Source organism: Aethina tumida, chromosome 3 (genome assembly GCF_024364675.1).
Source record: "Aethina tumida isolate Nest 87 chromosome 3, icAetTumi1.1, whole genome shotgun sequence".
NCBI lineage: Eukaryota > Metazoa > Arthropoda > Insecta > Coleoptera > Nitidulidae > Aethina > Aethina tumida.
This window is the reverse complement of record NC_065437.1, coordinates 13,406,508-13,430,661: the sequence shown is the minus strand read 5'-3', so window position 1 is coordinate 13,430,661 and position 24,154 is coordinate 13,406,508. Positions and strand designations below refer to the sequence as shown.

The window sequence follows — 24,154 nt, the reverse complement described above, 5'->3', positions numbered from 1 at the left end:
AAAATGTGACAATCAGTATTCAAACGCAAGACGAAATAAAACAGAAAGATAACGCCTTATTTCCATATTATTTATTCCATTTCCATTCGTACATAAAACAACCGTCGTTCCACATTGTCAATCAAATTGTTGAATTTATTGCGATACCCGTGGAGTTGCGAGGGAGATTGAATAACAATGGAGCAGCGTTATCGCATTACTGGAAAGGGTTGACGACTGACCCAAAGCCTTTCTTTTCGTCTAAGCCCTTACAGCCTTCGGCCAAGGCGTTCGGCAACGTTCATCTACAAATGACCCACTGTTACGCGTTTTCCATTTTAACAAAGCACCCGTCCCGATATTACGGCGTGGATATTGTTTGAGCAGTCTCAGAAACTGGGGTAGGTACTTTTGAATTACGACGAAGTGGCCGAATCGATATCGTGAGGACGCCTCCTTAACCTTGCCAATCCATTTGGAGATGAAAATATGAACATCATGGCTTTTTTATTCGATTGAGAATATGGGGTATCTGTCAGAAAAAGGGGGCGTTTTATTAAGGATATGTTTATGGCTGAAGGTTGAAAGCTGAGACGAAAAGGAGAAACATTATTCCTGTATTCACAACTCGGGCACATTTTTTAAGGTCAAAGAATTTCTTTTTTTAAATCTCAGATGTTTTATGATCAGAAAATTCAAATTTAAAATTATTACTTGGAGACAAAGGCGAATGATACTGTAATTCATTGCGTCAACTCCATTAGGTAAAAAACACAAACTTGCAAATTGAGTTATTCTCCGTTTGATCCCGTGCATTATCCCAAAATGAATGAGGTAACAGAATTCCATTATTTGCTTATTCACGGTCCCAAATCATCAAATTTATCATCCGAATTCGGTTGTAAAGAATGTTGGCATAAAAAAGTATAGAGGGTTTAATACTGGTAATATCCTGATCGTATAAAATCGATCACGTAATATTTTTTGGGGGAATAATATAAATGAGGTAAAAACGGGAAATGCGAAATACTTTATGGATGGGGGACTCGTGGAATCGTACCTCCATCCGGATCAGGGGGTAAATCTGACATGTGACACAAGATGTACGAATCCAACATTTCCTAATTCATTTTTGACGTCAGCAAATGGAAGGGTATTTTTATTAGTTGGCAAATATGACATAAATTTGATTCCAACCCGATTTTCAACTATTATGATATTGGCAAATATTTATTTAATGGTACTAGAATTATTTTCTAACCGATATTTATCTTTATATGATTTTTTAAACATTTCATTCCTTAAAGGGTTGTAAATTATTAATCAAATAAAAAAGAATTAATTCCAATAATTGTTCCTTTGTTTTTTCTTTATATAGAGATACATTACAAGCTTTAATTTCTATATTATTATTTGTTATCTGTATTATTTTATTTTTATAATTATTTCATGTATTTTATTCACTTTGTCTTTTTAATAATGAGACTGATTATATTTTGTAATAAAGATCAATTATTTTTTAGCTTATACCTTTTTTAATTATGCAAGATTCCCTTCAATTTTTGATAATTTGCGATAATTATAATTATTATTTTAATTATTACGTTGGTATCATTGTGTTTAATTTAAATATCCTCCTAAGTTTGTTTTGTACGTTAATCACTGAGAAAGCTTCGTGAAGAAATATATTAAATGAAGCTTTGGTTTTTATTTCATTATTTATTTATTCACTTTGTCTTTTTAATGATGAGACTGATTATATTTTGTAATAAAGATCAATTATTTTTTACCTTATACCTTTTTCAATTATGCAAGACTCGTTTCAATTTCTAATAATTATACGAAAATTGTAATTACTATTTTAAAAGTTTGAACATTATACAAGAATCATTAAATTTATTGTTTCTTAACTATCATTAGACTGGTAATTGAAGTTTAATATAAATTATAAAAAAATAAGAGTTCGTATCACTGTATTTAATTTAAATATATTCCTAAGTTTGTTTTTTACGTTAACTTATGAAAAAGCTTCATAAAAAGACTCATTAAAAAAGCTTTCTATCATTATTTGTTATTTGTATTATTTTACGCTTGTAATTATTTTAATTCACTTTGATCATTTTGTTTTCTTACAAATGAGAGTATATTTATTATAAACATCAAATTTTTTAGCAGTCTGCTTAAAATTATATTATCAAACCCAGTAAATTCTATCTTAAAACCAAGTAGACAAATCCGAACTATTCCATTACCAGTTCAGAGAAACTTGGCTAGTTTCGCCGGGGCCTACAATGGAACTAAAGTAAAATCACGAAAACTTTTACTATCTCCAACTTGGTTTTGAAATACCTTGTCTGATAATAAAACTTCTACATTTGATTGTTTTTCTCGGAGCCGAAAGTGCGCCGGCATGATAACGGGGGGGTTACTAAAATAAATGTCGCGTCCAAGTTTTGATTACTAATTTAAATGAATTCAATTAAGGGAACGTACCAAAAACGGGATCAAAGGGCGAACGGGGCAAAAAAAAATAAATTACATTGTACTTTTGCCGAATTAGTTTTCTTATTTCCATTTCCCCCTAGGCGAATACGTTTCAGTCGAGTTAATTGAAATACCGAATGTCCGGTACCGAAACGTTATAAATTTGAAATGATTTTTTTTAGATTGGATCCGTTTGTGTCTAAGAAAAGTAATCGTGGATGCTGCCAATTTACTTTTGTGCGGCAGGACGATTTGAATGTTTAAGCTCTTTTTAAGAGCGGTGTTTTCTTTTAATAGTAACTGTTATGTGTACTGTACGTGACTGAAAAACACGTTTCAGAGATATTTTAAATTGAGGATTTTGTTGCATTTTAACACGTTTATTTAATTACGGTATTTTTATTCACATTGTTTTCCGCAATAATAAATCTTTATTGCGCACTGGTTTATAGTTTAATCTAAACTCCTATTATTTAAAATGATCACATGCACTGTTTCATCTTTTATTACGGTTAAAAAAGTTTATTATTTATGTAATGTGTGCAATCACAATAAATCTCACCATGAGGATATTTATATTTATATTATAAATATTCACAGAAATTTAATGATGTCATGTCATCATAATACAGTATTGGCATGGTTTATTGCTAACATTATGTGTGTAAGTGCAATATACGCAAATAGACACATGGCATTTGAATATTTTTATGGGCACGAACAACATTAAAAAATCAATCAACTATGAAATAAACAAATAATAAGTGAGAAATTCTTAATTTATGCACGACTGGATGACATAAAATCTATTTTCAAAACACATAATTAAGAGGCAGACAAGTTTTCCAAATGAAAAACGAAAAAACAAGAATTCATTCGAGACCAAACAACATAAATTAATTTGCAGGTGCCTGAATTTCAATTATCAGCACTTAAGGAACTTACTCAGCAAACGAGCCGAATTCTGGAGTTAAGGTGTGCATTATTAAATCAAGAACAAAATTCTCGGTGCATTTCCTCCGCTGGTTTCATAATTCCCTCGCTACGGAATATAATCCACATCCATTTCGAAGAAAATCTGGGTCTCACCGAGAAATTGATATTAATATACGATCGTCGAATAAAAGTAAAAGGATGGCCAGCTTTAAAGTGGCACTTGCACAAAGGACCCACTTTTTATGCGCGTTTCCGGTAAATCTTGCGCCGCTCGTCCAAATTACGCCAATAAAAGTCTTATGTGTTTTCTGCGCTACACATGATTTAGCCATTTCAATTTGGATCAACTCTACCCCTGCCCCTTTTTACGTTCTCGAGCTCCAATAAAATAGATTGGGGATGACTCGCTTCATCTATATGTGTGTATATATAGTGACAATTTATAAGATTCAGATTCTGCCGCGCCCGAAAGTGACCCCCGTAACTTTGCACATCCGCTCCCGCTATTCCTATGTGTCCTTCATAAATTGAATTTTTTAAGGGGGCATCCACCGTGAAAATTTGACGGGTCCACTACGCGTGTACGATGGGACTTCTTAACTTCTTCTGACATATATATTTCGGACGATTCCGGTTTCAGACTTGTGACAGAAGATATGAAATTTAGACCTGATGTATTAAACTGGTTCAACCAAATTAAAAATATATGAATATGCGTTAAAAATGAAGAAGTTTCTAACACTAGAAATCAAAGAAAATAGAGCCAAACAATTTTTTCATTAGAAGATTTATAAAGGGTTATTTTTTAAATATACAGTAGTGGCCATAATTATAGCAACTTACTAAAATGTATTAAAAATATCAGCTGTACAACTTAAATTAGATTCTAATATATGTAATGTTTATGGTTTCTTCTTTTATTGTTGTGCCATTGCTCTGTGTCGATTTTGTTGACTATTTAATAATGAGTCGTAATCAAACTGCCTTACCACGACTGAGAGAAACAAGTAAAGAGTGTTAAGAGCTTGCAGCTAAGTAGACAGAGCATAAATGGCTAATTCGAGTGTCAAAAACAATCCATTTTTATTGTTTACTACACTATCGATTATATGTAGAGCAATACATTATAAAACATAACCATTTTATTAAAAGAACAATTCTTTTTAATTTAAATTAATTTTGTAATTAATAAGTGTCTAAACATTTCGTACATCAATTTATATACGTAGTTTTTATACATTTTATTTCGGAGAGGGTTCATAAGTAAAGCAACCAAACCCTATATTTAATACAATTGATTTTATAATTTATTTCTGTGCCCGACATCATTCCTTAAAGCTAAAAATGCCTAGAAGTGTCCATTTAACTATACAAATTAAACAATAAATTGTAGAAAAGTTCCGAAATGGTGAAAAACAGTAAAATTGTAGATTTAAATTTAAACAAATCGGTCATTTCAAGGACGATTTCCAATTTTAACAGAAGGAGTACTCTGGAAGAAGAGTAGTGAAACTACTACTTGCAAGAGAATATGTAAACTGGACAGATGGGTAATGGAAAACAATTTTGTTTTCCGATGAAAGCCGGCTCCAATTATTCAAATCTGATAATATTTCATAGGTGTGAGGATCAATTAATGAAAAATATAATTCCAAGTACACTAAACCCACTGTGAAGCATGGTGGAGGAGACGTTATGGTTTGGTATGTTTTTCTGTGTTTGGCATGGGCCCACTGGTTAAGTTAGATGGGGTAATAGATCGTTTTGTTTATCGTGACATTCTCTAGAATCATATGCTTACATTTGACGAAGGTAACATCAGTTTAAGGTGAACCTTCCAGCACGACAACGATCCGAAACATACGACTAAGTTAGTTAAAGAATGGTTCGCTTCTCAAAGAGTACGTCTCATGCCTTGGCCAGCACAAAATCCAGACCTCAATCCAATGGAAAACCTTTGGGAAGAAATTGATAGGAAAATCACTGCAAAAAGGCTGTCAAATATGAAAGAACTCTACGAAGAAGTTCAAAATCACTCGTAAGAAATTTGGAACGATTATATGAAGAAAAGGTGAATTTATTAAAAATAATGGATATGCTACTAGATACTAAATAAAAGAAGGCAAATGTACGTAAAGTTGTTGTATTTTAAAGTTGGCTTTTGACCCTTGAATATTTTTCAAATATTAATAAATACCTAACTAAACCCACTAATAAACAATTATATTGACGTATTGTTTTTATCAAACATACTGCATAACTGACAATAATATGGATATTTAAAAGTACACTTTTATCAAGAAAAATGAAGAATTCCGCTCTACATATGAGCGATAGTGTATATAAAACAAGGTCATTGAATGGGGCTTTCTTTAGCTACAGACCTGTAAAGAAAATCCTGTTTTCTACTAAGAGTGTGAAGAACCTATTTTGGTTTGCTCAGGATCACGTACACTAAACCACAGAACAGTGACGAAGGATAGTTTAGTGGTGAGTTTACATATATTTTATTTAAAAATGATGATTTAGATTATTTTAGATGTCCCACAGAGGCCAAACTACACAACACGTTTGTTATACACCCTGTGAAATAGGGTGATGCTTTAATCATGACATGAACTATTTCTCTGCTTCTGGTGTTCGCCTCTTTCGCCTGATAGAAGGACAAAATTGTTTCATTTTATAGAATAATAAAACAATATATTTTAACAGTTCACATAAGTATAATCGTTATGGCCATAATATTTAATAACAAGTTGTTATACCGACCAACATGTGCCTCCTGTACTCCAATCTCCATAAAAAAAAACACTAAAATTTTCGAATTCATTCAAAACATTGACTGACATATTTCGTAACATAGTCCCAGTAATTTATCAAAATACATAAACCAGCGTTATTTGTCAGGACAAATTACGTCAAAGAAACGAATTGGCCTATTATTGAAGACGTTGCTGAAGCGTTCGAGACATCGAAATTATTTGTGTTCAAGACAATATGGTCTCCGGACACATCGTTCAACTTTAACAGTAATTGATATGAGCCAAGTTGATGCGATTTGCACGGATTTCTCGGCCAATTTTCCACAAAATCAATCACCCGATTTACGGCGGAAAATCTCCGAAGATGGAATAAAACTTATTGATCACATGTTGTTGAAACACTGCTAATGAACGAGACAACGGAGCCAATACCGATAGAAACAATTTTGGTGGCGGTATCGGAGAACCTGCTCGACAGGTAAAGAATCTAAGGAAGGAAAGTTAGTTGAACTAAGACAGAGATGGAACGCTAGCCTAGCCTCTTCGCGTCGGAGTCGGTTCTACGGCCAAATTAAATCGTTCGGACTAATCCGTTTTAAAGAAATCACATAAATTCCATGCAGTCAGGGAACGACCCGTTGTTTCAATCTTATTAATTGATTAACTTCTTAATTGTTCATCAGCTACCCATATTTTACGGATGCGCACGTCCTAGTTTCGGTGTATCAAAACGTGTTGGTTATGCTATACGAAATTAATTATATTATAATTGGAATTGTTTCATTTGTAGGACTTTGTGAAAATCAATTAAAACGTTTAATCTTGATTTTACAATAATCTTTTGATCTGCAACATCAATTTAATGGAAATGTTTCACATTAATTAAATTATTCAAGTGATTTTTGAAAATTACACACCAGTTCATCCATTATTATTGATAAGCTCCGACAATTAAATTTTGAAATGTTAGTAAACTAATAATACACTGTCATACATTACACATTTAATAGTAATTACTTTGTGCCGAATATAATTTTCATAATAACAATTTTAATGAATTTCTGTTATTGAAATCCATTGTCAGTTTATCATTATAGGGACATAATAACCATAAAATGTTTCAAAAACTCATACTTTTATATACAACATAGAAAATTTATACGAAAAACTATTAAATAGATAAAATCAAATTCCCAACAAACAACTTTTATGCAGTAGAATTACGTCCAATCGGAATGGTTCAAACTAAACGATATAATTTTGAAATACAAGCACATTATGCTAATTGGTGGCCATTTATTGAATCCCCATAATAACGATACGTGGTTAATGTTAGTTGAGTCAATTTGTTACCGTGGGCTATAGAATCGAAATTATTATCGACTCGTTAAATCATCTTCATTTTAGTTGTTCGACAATATATTAATTCGTTTACTATTGCTGCATTATTTCATAATGAGCTATTACTACTAACTGTTTGTGTCTTTGGAAGATTTTTTGCATTGTTTATTAATAGTTTATTATCTATTGGCCTTCTTTGTATCGGTTGGACATGCTCCCAATACATCTGTGATTATTTACTAGATTTGAGGCTTTGTTTTAATATGGAAATTTCTAGAAACATGATTAGAAATCTTGTTTGTTCTTTACCAAACAGCAGTGATTTAGTGTAAATTACAACTGTTCTACTTGAAATAAATAAAATAAACTAGTAGAGAGTGGATTTTAGATAAAGAATGAAAGAGTGTTGAATCTGTAAATTGCTTTTGTTCGAAATTCCTTCAAATTCGGGATAATACTGTATGATGCCGAGATTTATTACGATTACAGTGATACTACTAATATCAAGATAATGACTAAAAACGTAATGATACAAAAAATATCAAATATTTCGTCTAAATGAATGACATGTAAAATATATATCAATATCACTATATTATATTCAGAGTTGTACGAAATACAATAGTTACAAAAGTCAACCTATTTAATAATTTATTCATAGAATCAACAAACTTTCCTACCTTATTTTATCTTATCTGATTTGAAATATTCTTCATATAGTTTGTTGTTTCAAATTTAGAGAATTGTTCCACTAAGGAGTGTTATTTAAAATAAATCGATTTAACTAAACTTACGTTACTGCAAAGTTAAACCATTTGTATAATGTACTGTTCTATATATTATAAAGGTTTCAGCAACCCAACGATCTCAATCAGAGGGTGAAAACAGTTAGAAACAAGTTATGGATAGTGATTAGATTTATGTACTCCTGATCACAAGCTCATTGAAAAATTTAAAATCAAATTTAAAAATACTTTTAGATACTTTTTTTGAATGCCACGACTAAGTACTGAGGTGATAAAAGACAAAATTATTTCATAAAATTTAATCCTTTCCACCAAAAAATAAAACAACCCCAAATAGAGTTATACCGATAGAAAGTTTTCCCATTTTTTCTTCCACTTATTTTTCACTTTATATATAAACTAGATACTATTTAAACGAAAAATCTGTAATAAAATATTATAAATTATACAAATATACTAAAAGTATTATTTTTCTAAATACATTGCAAATAATATTAGTTAGTGACAACATCATACAACCAATATTTTAAAATAAAAATATATAGCACTTAAAATAAATGTATAAATTACACAGTATAATATAAATATGAAATTTAACAAATAACAATTTTCACATTATTTATCAAAGGTAAATTTTATAAAACTATAATAAAATGACATCTAATCACATATTAAAAATTCAGAAGAGTATTAAAAACATTTAATTAATAAAAAATTGAGTAGTAAATATTGACTGAGTAAAAAATATTATATAAGTACATATTAGGTACAAGAAAAAGTAATTTACTTGTTTAACGTATAACTTAAACAAGATATTCTTATTTGAAATAATATTGATTCTGTAAAATTCTCATCACCATAAATAACAATTTTTTGCCAATATTCCGCAACCAAAAACGGGAAAAAATTTAGATAAAACTAAAGAAAATATCATATTTTGATTCACATGGTGAAATATCTGGAATATTTAGGGGATGAAACTATTGACCAAAGAAGCTCGTCTTGGCGTATGTAAAATTTCACTTGCAATCCATTATGCATTCATCAAATATTGAAAACATTATTTAAGTACTTTGTCATCAGATGTTTCAGCTTTAGCCCATTGTCCAGAGCGGAGAAAATTATCGTAAAAGGCTCATTTGCGGTATGTGTAAAGATAGAATTGGCAATAGCCAAATGCCTAATATTGTTATCGTTACAATTTACATAGAACACATTTGTTCAACTGTTGGTATAAATTCTTTGCTGAATTATCGCAGTATAATTTGCCTATTTCCTAACATACTGTAGGGGAATTTTAGACAAGATATTGCTTAACATCTTAGTCGGTACAAATTTCCGGACAACTTCGTCGTTCTTCATCATCACCAAATAAAACTCGTCGACGCAATCTTATTATTAATGTTGATTAAAACTATTTGTTTTTTTTTAACTTTGAAACATTAATAACAAAATAAAAATGTTATAAGTGCAATGTGGGAAAAATTAAATTTAATTAATTAATAAATTAAGTTTAATATAAAAATGTAATAAATAACGTATAAAAATTTATAAAAATTCATTCAAATAAATAATGAACCAAAAACGTAAATTACTTTTTATATGCATATACATTTATGTATGTAACATGTAAAAGAAAATTTATTGTGTTGGACTTAATAACATATATGGAAAACACATAAAGTGTACATTATTGATTTTTTTTTGATTTGTTAGGAGTTTAAATTTGTATTTCATTTCACGGAAGGGGTAACTTAAAAAAACTCTGAAGTGAGTTAACCAAATAAATTGAATAAAAAATAACACAATGCTGACATATCGGCGTAAATTATGCCGATGGCAGAAGCCATAGCCGATTCTCGAATATTTGGACCTTCGAACCGATATATTGATTTGCCTCCACAATTTTAATTATTTACAATTTATAATTTTATTATTTTATAAATCAGTGGGATATTATATATTATTTTTTATTAAAAAACAATAACATGCCACAGTTTTATGGTATTTCAGATCGTGTTTTTAATTAAGTTGCTGAAGGTGAATTTTATTAATTAATAAAGTCTTTTTAATTTGTAATTTTTTTGCTGAAATTAAATGTAAATAAATTTTTAGTTCGGATTTAATTAAAATATTTCAGAGTTATATAAATTTCATCAAAATTTTCAACATAGTTTTTAGCACGGCCTTAATTAATAAAAAAACTAAAATATGTCCGGAAATATTTAAAAAATGCACACGCCTTTCGCAGCAACGATCTAGCCCAGTCTCAAAAGTTCGTACATTAAATTCACATCTACTTAGTATTTAATTAAAAATAAATTCTGTGTCGAAAACTTTTCCCGACCTTCAAATGCAAATACATTCATCACCGTTATCCCCGCAAACATATTTAACTAATTAATTTCTTGTACGTACGTTGTTCGAAACCGTCACATTCAGCGTAAACTTTTTCGTCCGGACGACAACGTCACCGAAGACGGTTGTTTTTGTCGTTCCGAGGGAGGACCGACGTGTAACGGATTGTATTCATCTGGTTGGATCATTAGTTACTGTTGACGCACCCCCTCCCCACCTGCTAATGATATGACGACGAATGCATCTGAAGGGTAACCGCTGATGCAGGATAAATTGAACAATAAAAAATTCAGGAAGGTAATTAATAAGTGTAATTTACGACCGATTTACAAAAATGACCGTCTCGAAATTGGAGTGCAATTTGCGGTAAATAACGGCCACCAACCACTACTGAAATGAAATTGATGGCGAAAACACAACTCCATGAGATAACTAGTATAAAATTACACTACTTCGCAGCGGCAGTGAATTATTATTTGTGCGAATAATTCAGGAATTTAATACAAAGGCGCGAATACCCCAGATAATGTATATCTTTAGTGGGGTAGACGGGGGTGAGCGGCGGCACATAATATCGCGTAACATTCTATTTCCTTATCGCCATTTTACCCTCCGAACACGTTGACAGTTTGCTACTTAATCACGATTAGCAAAGGAATATTACACAGGAAACATGTAGTGTTCACAATAATGTTACACTGTGGGGCTCCAGTTATTGCAAATTCTTCAGATAACACGACCATTTTTCCTTGCTCACAATTCCGTATTTTATTTGTGCCGTTTGAAATTTTAATGGGAATGGTATTGACTGTCGCCATTTCGGTTTTACGATTCTATTTCCCTACACGTCCCCGCTTTGCTGAATCCCCCACATTATTTGAATGAAAATAATTGAATGAAAAAATATTGTAACCAGCCAGCGTGAATTCCATCCCGTTCGGCAATTTATAATTTGTTACAAATTATTCACATTACCATATTAACAATGTAATAAGAATTAATTTGTGCGAAATTGTTATAGCCATAGTTGATGGATATTGTTAATTATGTAATCCACTTTATTCCACTGGCAGAATGCTATATTATAATGGATAATTCGTATAAACTCAATACGTACACAAACTAATAAACAACAAGCCAAAACTCGATTAAAATCTACTCAAAATTGCAGAATAGATTACACAAATCGTGTATAAATAAATATACATTGATCCCGCAAACTGAATGCGTTCGTGCATTCCGATGTTTTGCAACTCGTTTTAAATCTTATCGCTGTCGAATTTTGGACGTATCGAATTGTAGGTGAATTTGAATAAGTTGGGGAAGAACACGAGTAAACGGTATTAATTGTGTTGCAACTATTTAAGTTTTCACGGGGTGAATTGATGGCATTTATAACTGGGTAACTGAACCATTTCATCCCTTTTCTCGCATCACACTCTGGGGGATTCATATAAATTGGGATGCTTCAACCATTAAATTAACGTATTAGCTGTATCAATTTGAACACCCTTCAGACAATTTTTATTCGCGACGTTTTGCATATGGGGCCGAATAAATTACTGACAAAATTTACCACAAAAATAAACAAAAATATGTCAAAGAACTAATTCATTAAACAATTAACGCATTACACAAGTGAAAACATAATAATATATTTAATTTAAATTTACAATATTTAATTATATTTAAGTTAAATTACTTTACTAGGCTTTAAAAATTAAAAATAACAAAATTATTAAATATTAAACCTAAAAAATATAATTTAAAATTGAAATTTAAAAAAAAAATAAATCTTTAATTTAAATTATTAATATTTGAAATATTAATCTTAATTTTAATATATGTTAAAAAATAAATAAAATATTGAAATTTCATTATTATTATTTGAAAATTTAAAAAATTAAAAATATGCAAGTTAATTAAAAAATGAAAATGACAATTAAATTAAAAAATATATATAAATATTTAATTTAAATATTAAGTTTAAAACTTTAAAAATAAGAAAAGTAAAAAGTAATTAAAATTTTGACAATTTTAAATAAAAAATATTTAAGTTAAATTTATAATATTTTAAATATTAAAAATATTAAGTTAAATAATTCAAACAAAAATAAAATTAAATAAAATATATATTTAATTTAAATTTATAATATATGAAATATTAAGCTTAAACAATGAAAAATAGTATAATTTTAAAAAATAAAATATTTAATATAAATTTATAGTATTATAAATATTGACCTTCAAAAGTACAATATAAAAATTAAAAAAATTATATATATTAAACTTACAAAATAAAATTTACAATTCAAATTAAATAAAAATTAAATCTTTAATTTAAATTTTTAATATTTGAAATATTAATCTTAAAAAATTAAAAATAACAATATATGTTAAAAAATAAATTATTTAAATTAAATTAATTAAATATTATTAAGATTTTAAAATAAGAAATTTAATAAAAAATTAATTAACTGACAATTTAAAATAAAAAATATTTAAATTAAATTTATAATATTTTAAATAGTAACGTTAAAAATTAAAAATTAAATTGTTTTAATTTAAAATATTGAAATGTTAAAAATATTATGCTTAACAATATTTAAATTTTTATTTATATTTAACATATTAAGCTTTAAAAATTAAACTTAACAAATAAAATTTACAATTGAAATTAAAAAAATAATATTAAATTTAAATTTTTAATATGCTTAAAAAAATAAAAATATTTAAATTAAATTAATATTATTTGAAATATTAAGTTTAAAGAATTAAATTACCAATAATTTACAATTTAATTAAAAAACAAAAACAACAATTTAAATTAAAAACAAATATATAAAAATATATATTATATATAAACAAATTTAAAAATAAAATAACATTTTAATTAAAAAAACTATATGAAATATATAATTTAAATATTTGAATTTAAGATTTTAAAAGTAAGAAAGTAATTAACATATTTGACTAGTTTTCAGATGAAATAAATTGAACATCGAGATATCTGAAGTATATATGGTGGATAAGGTAAAACTTCCATTAGAAGTTTGGTTTTGTTTCTTTAGATATTGTTTCATCATATTTTTCAGCTTCAACTCATTGTCCAGACTGGCAAGACTTGTAATAATCAATCAATTTTTGAAACAATACGATCAATAAAAGAATGACATTTGTTAAATGAGTAATTTTGTTATCATCAATTTATTGATATTTTGCCTAACTTTTTGTTAAAATTCATAACAAGTCTTTTTCTAGTAGTTGATTCATCTCATTTTAAAAATTAACCATTTTCTTAACATGTTGCATGGAAATTTTGAATGAGATATTGCTTAATCTATACACCATAAAAAATGCTTTAAATACCGTGTTAGAAAAACGTAATAATAATCCACCACAATAAAAATGTATTCAAACAAAAACATTTCCAAATAATTAAATCATTAGGCAAATTACCCATGTATATTTAGGGAATTAAGGCACAAGATAAAAAATAATTGTTTAAAATCTAATTAAAGACTTAATTCCAGTTATTTTTGCATATAAATTAAAAAGCAAAGTCCTAAATCCATTTGTTACAGAGATTAATTCCGAAAGTATTAAAAAATTAATAACAAGAGTTTATAAATTAGTTTTCAGATGAAACTCGTTCCATTTTTCAATCCATTGATCAAACTTTAAATTGCAGACTATTGTCTGTAGGAAATTGGACGTTCTCTCGTTCTTCGTTATTGCTTTTGTCGAACATATACAATTTTCCTCAATTTTAAATCTCATACATCAAAATAAAATAATACACGGAGTAGTTTAATTAACTCAATTAAAGAGTACAGTTAGTTTTCCCGTTGACAAAACCGACAAAACAGTGAAGCGTCCCGTTTATTTCTATGAATGCAACGATTCGCCCTTAATTGAATTTAAATTGCAAATTAAGTCATCACATTATTCCGCGGTTATCGCTGTTGAAAATCTAAATTGTGGCGAAATCCATTTTACGTCGAATCATATTCGCGTTGTTGTTGCACGTTCTGGAGAACAAACTGGCTATTTAGCCGAGTCATGTTTGCTCGAATAATAAAAAAAGGATTTAGTAGAATGCGCCAGTGGCTGGCACAAAGGAGGCAGCCTAAATGTGTGAAATGTTAAAATTCGGTCTCGCCCCTGCCACCTGTAATTACCTGGAAACGAGATCCATTGTCCGAGGATGGATTCTCGCGCCACAGGTTAAACTAACTACATAATAACGGCTCAATTCCAAAAAAAAAAAAAAAAATGCCTGTACTTGTAACCGTTGTAACATATTAAATTTTATACACGTTGATGTAGATTTTACAACTATTTTATGCTAAGTACACAACTCTACAATAATTTATTGGATAATAAAATCCCAGAAACTTTCTCTGTAACTTCGATCGACTACAAAATTCTAGCCGAGGCTGCGGAGCTAAATCAGTGGCTTGTGGTATTCTAAAATGATTTACAACTGCATAAAGAGGCAATGCATCATGTCTGCAATTAGTAACTAACTGGATAATGTATAGATTTGTCATGCATATGCCATAAATTAATTTAGTAGCAATAAATTTCTTAGACTTGTAATTTGGTTTAACATTTTTTGTTACTTATTAACTATGGTCGTGTGTGATTTAATTAACTAGAAAATGTGGAAAAATAAGGTTGCTTTGTCATTTTAAGAATTTCATCAATCCATGGTTCGTTCGACCTTAATTAGCACTGCAGAACGTTTTTAATTAAACTGGATCTCAATTTTGATAAATGGCTCGTAGAGGAAATGGTGGTTTAAAACCACTATTCTTTTGTTTCAAAGGGCAGGTGCATAATTAATTAATGCTAAACGGTTGTTATTAAATACATAATTTAATTAAAATAAATAAGCAATTGTAAAAACTTAACCGACTAACCGTACAACATTTTAATTAAATTATAGTTTAATTAATAATTACATCAAAATTAATTAAATCAATATTTTTCATTAGAGAAATATTATAATTGTAATGTGAATTAAAATATAAAACTTTTAACTACTTGAAATAATTAAAAATAATTTATGGTAAATCATTTTAAATTTATTGAATTTTGCTTTTACACTTTTAAGCAGTTTGAAGCAGTATTATTACTGGATGTGTTGGTTTCTAAAAATATTCATTATTTTAAAATATGTTAAATGTATGCAAAAGTAAAAATAATAATTTGGTTTTACATAATCAAAAATTTATTTCAAGTTAACAATGTATCTAATGCATATTAATCAAAAAAAACAACTAGCAGAGGTCCATAACTAATTTACTTAATGCAAAATGTTAAACAATATTTATTTACTAATGTTGTTATTTGCTTTATTCTTCTATTTTCTTAATCTATAAATTTATATTTATTTTTCTGAACTGCTGTGAAGATTTCGTTCAAATTTTTATATTTTTTCTGTCGAATTTGTTTATCAACGTTATCCCACAAGTTTTCTGTAGGGTTGATATTTGAAGATTGCGCCGCCAAGGTGCGGATTTGTATTTGAGATTGTTATCGTATTGAAATGCTATTTAAGGGGCACACTATTGTCTAAAAATGAAATCAACAAAAGTTTCAAAATTTGATATATAGGATATATTTGTGTATAAATAATAAATAATGAACATACATCATTTGAAATTTTCAAATGAAAAAATTTTCCTAAGTCAGTAAATAAAAAAGGCTTTCGACTACGGCCAAACCCATAATTTTGAAAAAAAATTCCAATTAAAAAAAATAGCAAAGATTTGAGAAAAAATGGCGACTTTTGCCAAAATAAACGATTTTTAACCTTCTAAAAAATTACATTTTTTAAGCAATCAAAAAACTGGAAGATATTGTACTGAAAAACATATACAAAATAAGCAGAAAAAAGTTTTACACATCACTAAAAAATAAATCCATAAAAAACCGAAACAAACTGAATAATACACCAGTAAGTTGGATGAAATATTTTCATCATTACAGTCCGAACAATAACACTGGTAAGCCCCGTAATTATTGAGCGGCTACTCTTTAAAAGGTTGTAACTCAAAACTTATTTGAAGTATTTTAAAAATTGACGTCGTTGAATACGTATTCCTGTGCATAAATCGGCCCTTGTGACATTCTATACGATGAAGATAACCTACCCCAGAGGCAAAGAACATTCCAATACCCTAATTAGACCACCATAACATTTCACAGCGGATCTAACATGAGACAAACCCCCATTTTATAATAAATTAAATGCAGACTGATCATTTAAAACCATCCATAGCCACTGTTCTGTAATCCAGTGGTATTTAGCCAAATAAACCTCCATTCACTATCCTTCTTCTTGCAGCTAGTTCCATTTCCTCCAAGTTGTCTTTAATTTGAGTTAACGATAAGAATTAATTGTTTTTTAACACGTATACTGGAATCTAATTCAAGAAGTACAGCTCATATTTTAATACATTTTAATAAGTTCCTATATTATGGCCACTGATGTACATCAAACTTCAACATACCAAGAGAATGTAAAGTTATCAATTGATATCCTTTTTATGATTCTCGATACAGGATAAACCAATCATTAACGATTAAAAATTCTGTCATCAAATAGATCGGTTTCATACTATATAAATATGGTCAAGCTTTAATGATTAAGATTTTATAATGATTATTTAAAAGCTAATGTAATAATTTTACCATCTGGACATATTTTTTTCCAATAATTATTAGTAATTAAAGAGTGGTAGTAATAAAATATTGTTTTGAAATATTTTATAAGAAAGTTAATACGATTTTATTGAAATGCCAAACAAATGCATAAAATTGTCGGATTAAAAAACCATTTAATTATTATTGATTACCGAAAAGCAAATAAGGATGAATTGCTCATGTAAGGCGACAATATTTTGATTTCTTAAATAAATTCACTAGCTGCATAGTGGACACACACAATAACAGAGGAAACGTTAGACATTACATATAGTGGAATCCAATTCAATTCAAGTATTACAGCTCATTTTTTAATACGTTTTAACAAATTTCTATATTATGGCCACCACAGTACATCAAACTTCAACATACCAAGAGAATATAAAGTTATCAATTGATATCCTTTTAGTGATTCTCAATTTAGGATAAAGAAATCATTAACGATTAAAAATTCTGTTTTAATCAAATAATTAGATCAGTTTCTTACTGTATATAATATATATGGTCATCTATTTGAGAAGCTTTAATGATTAAGATGGTAATAATTTTATAATGATTATTTGAAAGCTAATGTAATAATTTTTTTTATGTGGAAATACTTTTTTCCAATAATTTTTTGTAATTAAAGAGTGGTAGTAATAAAGTATTGTTTTGAAACATTTTGTCAGAAAGTTAATGCAAAAACCTTGTCGATTTTATTAAAATGTCATACAAAATGCATAAAATTGTCGGTTTAAAAATCCATTTAATTATTGTTGATTACCGAAAAGCAAATAAAAATGAATTGTTCATGTAAGCCGACAATATTTTGATTTCTTAAATAAATTGACTATCTGCATAGTGAACACACACAATAACAGAAGAAACGTTAGACATTACATATAGTGGAATCTAATTCAAGTAGTAAAGCTCATATTTTAATACGTTTTAACAAATTGCTATATTATGGCCACCACTGTACATAAAACTTCAACATACCAAGAGAATATAAAGTTATCAGTTGATATCCTTTTTGTGATTCTCAATACGGGATAAAGAAATCATTAACGATTAAAAATTCTGTTTTAATTAAATAATTAAGATTAGTTTCCTACAATATATATAGTCATTTATTTGAGAAGTTTTAATGATTAAGATGGTAATAATTTTATAATGATTATTTAAAAGCTAATGTAATAATTTTACCATCTGGAAATATTTTTTTCCAATAATTTTTAGTAATTAAAGAGTGGTAGTAATAAAGTATTGTTTTGAAACATTTTATCAGAAAGTTAATGCAAAAACCTTGTTGATTTTATTGAAATGCCATACAAAATGCATCAAATTGTCGGTTTAAAAAATCATTTAATTATTATTGATTACCGAAAAACAAATAAACATGAATTGTTCGTGTAAGCCGACAATATTTTGATTTCTTAAATAAATTGACTATCTGCTTAGCGGACACACACAATAACAGAAGAAACAATATACGTTACATATAATGGAATCCAATTCAAGTAGTAGAGCTCATATTTTAATACGTTTTAGTAAATTGCTATATTATGGCCTCCACTGTACATTAAAATTCAACATATCAAAAGAATGCAAAGGTATCATGTGATATTATTTTTTGTAATTCTTAATATAGAATAGAGAAATCATTAATGATCAAAAATTCTCTTTTAATCATATAATTAGATCAGTTGCTGACTATATATGGTCATCTGTTTGAGAAACTTTAATGATCAAGATGGTAATAATTTTATATGATTATATAAAAAATAATGTCATAATTTTCAATAATTCTTAATAACTACTAAAGAGTGGTTGCAATAAATTATTGTTTTGAAATATTTTGTCTTAAAGTTAATGCAAAAACCTTGTCGATATTATTAAAATGCCAAACAAAATGCATAAAATAGTTATTGCCAGTTTAAAAATCCATTTAATTATTGTTAATTATCTAAAAGGAAATAAACAAAAGAATTGCTCATGTAAGCCGACAACATTTTTATTTCTTTTGTGACACAAATGGGCGCCACGACAAGTAAAATTCCGTACAGGAGCAATCCGTTCCACCTGCACGAGTACGACTGGTAACTTACCTCTTCGGCGAACTCGAAGTCGCCCTCGAACTTCCTTTTCCTCTTGGCCTCGCCACTGAAAACCACGGCGGCCACGATCAGCATCACGAGCGCAGCCCTCATCGTCCCAGTCGTACCCAGCGTCGCACTCACAGACAGTCGGAAAAAATTTTACAAAGGCCGGCGCGATCCGCAGTAAACAACACGGTGTAACACCGATGCACCTATGGACCGAAACGACGTCCGTCCGCGACACCGCACTCACACTTTTTGAACCGTCTGCCCGTCTCTATCTGGCGGAGCGAGAGTGCGCGGCGCCAACTGCAAGAGGGCCCTTCTTGTGCAGCCGCGGCGCTGTACGTGGTGGGGGCGCCAGCTCGCCGAACGCCAAATCGATGTCGATGCCCGTTGCAACAAACGTGGGGCCCCCAAAAACGCACGATTCCACGCCAGAGAAGCTGCCTTCTGTCCGTCTAACACACTTTTTCTTTCGGTCCGCATTAGTGTGTCACTGTTGGCTTTATGGTCGTTACACCCACCCGGCTTTGTGGTCAAAAGTAGTTGCGAAACCCACTAACAATCGTAGACGAAAATATTCGGAATGGAGAACTCGTCCATCTAAATCGCACCCACACAAATGATTAGTCATTTCTTTAAACAAACACAATAAAATAATTGCATTGTTCATTCAATAAAAGTGTCACTCTGGCAGTACAAAATAAATTTAATTGAAATCATTGATTATTGTTGTGAAAAGTTTCACAAGTGCTTGCAAAAAATCAATTAGTTTTTGGCAAAGTTAAAGGGAAACTTCAACCATAAAATTACTTTTCAGTGTCTTCACTCAAAAGCTATTTAGAGATATTAGGCGTTGCTAGTGTAAATTGAATTATCCCATTATTCCAATTATCTTCGTTCTAGGGGTGACAGAAAATGCTCGTTGAAATATCAAAGTATCATTTATATTCTACAGATTAATAAAAAAAATGTTATACTTGTCAGTTTTTAAAATTAATTGATCTGTTACTCATTTACTTAAAAATGATTGATCATAAAGAATTCTGCTTCATTCCTGATAATTATTATAACCATAACTCACAATAAACTTGATAAATATTGACACGTAATATCTTTTTCTTATAGTGATATCGAAATGTTTAGTAATAAACACTGAATATTGCTTTTTGAAAGTTTTCAGCTGCAACTCTTCACCTGATTTTAAACAGCAAAATAGCATCAAATAGAGAATAGCTTTCAAGTGAGTCACTGACACTCTTTCCATTAAAAAATAGTGTATGTGCCCATTATATGGCAAAAGTTCATCTTAGACGATTATTTAACAAAAGACCTTTGCTTATTCAGGCTTTTCATGATCAAAAGATACCTGTATTAAGAAAAAAAATAGAGAAACAGAGCAAATAACAATGCTACGAAAACTATTCATAGAGTTCGAAAAACATGATAAAATTAATAAATGATTAATTCGAATGTCAAAAACAATCCATACTTATCGACAACTCAAATTAAAGTCAATCTACAGGAAATGGGACTAGCTGAAACTTAGTTTAAGGACTGTGAGAAAACGGTTAATGAATAGGGATTTCTTTGACTGTACAGAAAAGCTTCGTTTTGTGTGAAAACTCAATTTTGATTTGCACAGGAACACATCCAAAGTAATCGTATAAAAAGTCACATTACATAGACTGATATATGGAAAGGGATGGATTAAATAACAATCTGGTTCTACATAAATCCAAAATTGTGATTGATTGAAAAATATTTGTCATAATAATTATACGAATTTAAACGAACTCTTCATAGCAATTCAAGATGCTTGGAGGAACATATATGTGTCATATATTCAGAAATTGGTCAGGTCTATGTCTATAAGAAATTAAACAATATTCATTTAATCAATACAAATTCTTATGAAAATTAAAATTGATATATTTATATTTAAAATTGGCAGCTATAGAAACTGTCGATAGAAGTGAAAACTTCAAACATAATGTTTGAATTAAATTTATCAATATCAATCTGGTTTTCACATCTATTGACACTTCGAGCAACAATTATATGTATGTTTATATGGTTTTTTATTATTCACATATATTACGGGCTGTACAAAATCATGACAAAATATAAATACAATTCAATTGAAATAAAAATTAATGTACCATATTATTTATGGATATACTTGTATTTACTTAAATTTCTATGTACTTGATTTTTTACATTATTTTAATTATTTGCATCATTGTCATCATTAATTTCAACAATACTTAGACTTTTTGTTCTTTCAAATTTTTCATTTTGTTCTAAAAAAAGATACAATAGTAATTAAAGTAAGAAATGAAAATGTTTGATTCAAATTTGTATCGTGTAAAAACGGCATCGATTGTCGTTTTATATTTTGTAATACTGAGTTTTCGATTATTGGATATGGCCATTCAAATAATAATCAAACAAAAACACTATATCAACAATTCACAATATACACCCATTGAACTTTTCACTAAATCCATTCAATTTCGGTGACGCCAGTCATGTGCCGCGAACCCATAAGATTTTCTCCTATCAAAAAGTGCCCAACTCAGCTAAAGAAGTTTTGACTTCAAAAAATTGCAATAGCAATATAGATATGGCCATAATACTTATCATTTTAAAGTTATAAAAGCTATAATAATGACCACTACTGTATGTGCATGCATGTAGTATCTTCAAATGTACGGTCGGCGTCAGATCTGCAGTTACACCTTAAAGGCTATATTCGCTTGCGGCGAGTGTGTGAGATTGGAGGGGATAATAGTAAAAACTATGCGAGTGTTCAATTGTGACGCAGTAAATAAACGTTTTTAGTTTTGTTATTGCAACAGATTCGCATCATTAATTTTTGACAAATTAAGAATATTGCTTGTTCACGTTATGTATTTTGAATCGAATATTAATGTATGCAACTTTTTTATAATTACAGTTCTTATTGTTTAATTTATATAATAATTGTTGTCCTAATTCTAATATATTTATTCTAAAAGGTATTTTACTCAATTATCATATAATATGTTGGTAATTAAGAATTATACTCTATCATATGAAAGTTTTTAACATATCGTATTCGTATTAAAAGTTAAATGTATAATTAAAGTAACTCAAAAATAAGAATATATTTAACAAAACAAAATATTAGTATTAAATGTCTATTTGAACAAAATATATTGTATAGTAATTCTCTAAGTAACAACTGAAATGTAATATAATATCAAATAATTCTATAAATAACAACTAAAATGAAACATAATATATAAATACAAAATTATAACATATAATTGGTATTGCATAATATTAAAAAGGGGGAATCTTACATTTTAGTGAAGCTGGATGTTGGATATACTAAATAAAACGTCCCATTAAGACAAACTATTTTGAATTAAAAAAACTACAGTTTCACATAGAAGTTTTGAAAATATTTTGAAATAAGTAATGTTGATTTTTCATTATTGGTTTAGTTCTATTTTTTATATTTTTTATTTTATATCGTTTATTTTTGTTGATCAAGACACATTTTATTTATTGTAAATAAATTAATTTAAAAACTAATTCAAATCTACTGTTGTTTAAAAGTTAATAATTATGAGCAGATTCTCATATACAAAATTCTCAAGAAATGAAAAACAAAATAGTAGTTATAAGTGATAATTAGAATTTTATATTTAATAGCAGTTTTAAATTTAGACATATCTCTGTATTATTGTTGCGAGGCATCTTTACCTTTCGAGAGTGCAAGGTAGATTAATTGTTTTTAATCAGTTATCATAAACACGTGAGTGAGAGGAGAGTATGTAGTGCGGGGCCAACAACGCACCGCAAGCGATTCTGAATTCGAAGTGTAACTGCAGATCTGACGCTGACTGTATGTGTATGTGAGTCCCAAAATTAAAATGAGTTTGATACACATAATTAAATTATAGTTTAATGTATAATACATAAATATAAATGCTATTTTAATTTTTTTAGTATATATACAATAGTATAGTTAAATTTTTATGATACACTAATATTTCAGTTTTATATAACAGTTCAATTTTAATACCAGTATTATTGTCAATAAATCGACCACAGTTAAAATTGTGGTGGGTGCGCCGGTTTTACTTATTTATTTCAAGGTCTCTGATTTGTTGCCAAACCCAAAGCAGTGCACTTAACATTAACATAGAATCAATTAAAATAAATTTGTCCACAGTTAAAATTGTGGTGGATGCGCCGGTTTTACTTATTTATTTTGTTTTCCCTGATTTGTTGCCAAACCCAAATCAGTGCACTTAACGTTAACATAGAATCAATTAAAATAAATTTGTTGGGGTCGTGTCCTGCATAAAGTATAAGGTAAAGTCTGAACGTCCCCGATAATTTATTTTATGTGGTTCATCCTGACCGACTAGTCGGTCGCGACTGTGAGAAAAAGTACCGCTCCTTTGCGAAATTAAATTGGCAAGCTTTTACGATACGAATTAAGGTAACAGCGTTGTAAAGTTATTTTAAATGAGTGCATGTTAATTATGCATTATTTCCTTGAGCAACGAGCTCGAACACACACATGATAAATTCCAATTTTTATATTGCGCTCAGCTTAAGCCGTATTATTTTTAGCTTTTACTACGAGGGACTAAATTAAATTTGCCCCATACACAACCGAAGCTAAACTAGTTTCGCCAACTACCTTACCAAGTATCTCACATATTAAATTCTTTAAACAGTGGCTGTTTTATTC

At 29.0% G+C, this 24,154-nt stretch overlaps 1 protein-coding gene across 2 annotated transcripts in view; it reads right to left on the bottom strand.

The window, feature by feature from the left end:
* Positions 1-19,673, bottom strand: part of LOC109603577 (proteoglycan Cow) — a 129,618-nt gene extending 109,945 nt beyond the window's left edge. For both annotated transcript variants that reach the window (XM_049964242.1, XM_049964243.1), the window contains exon 1: positions 19,408-19,673. In XM_049964242.1, coding sequence (XP_049820199.1) covers positions 19,408-19,509 — 102 coding nt within the window. In that variant the 5' untranslated portion in view covers positions 19,510-19,673. The remainder of the gene's footprint in view (positions 1-19,407) is intronic.
* Between the last annotated feature and the right edge of the window lie 4,481 nt (positions 19,674-24,154).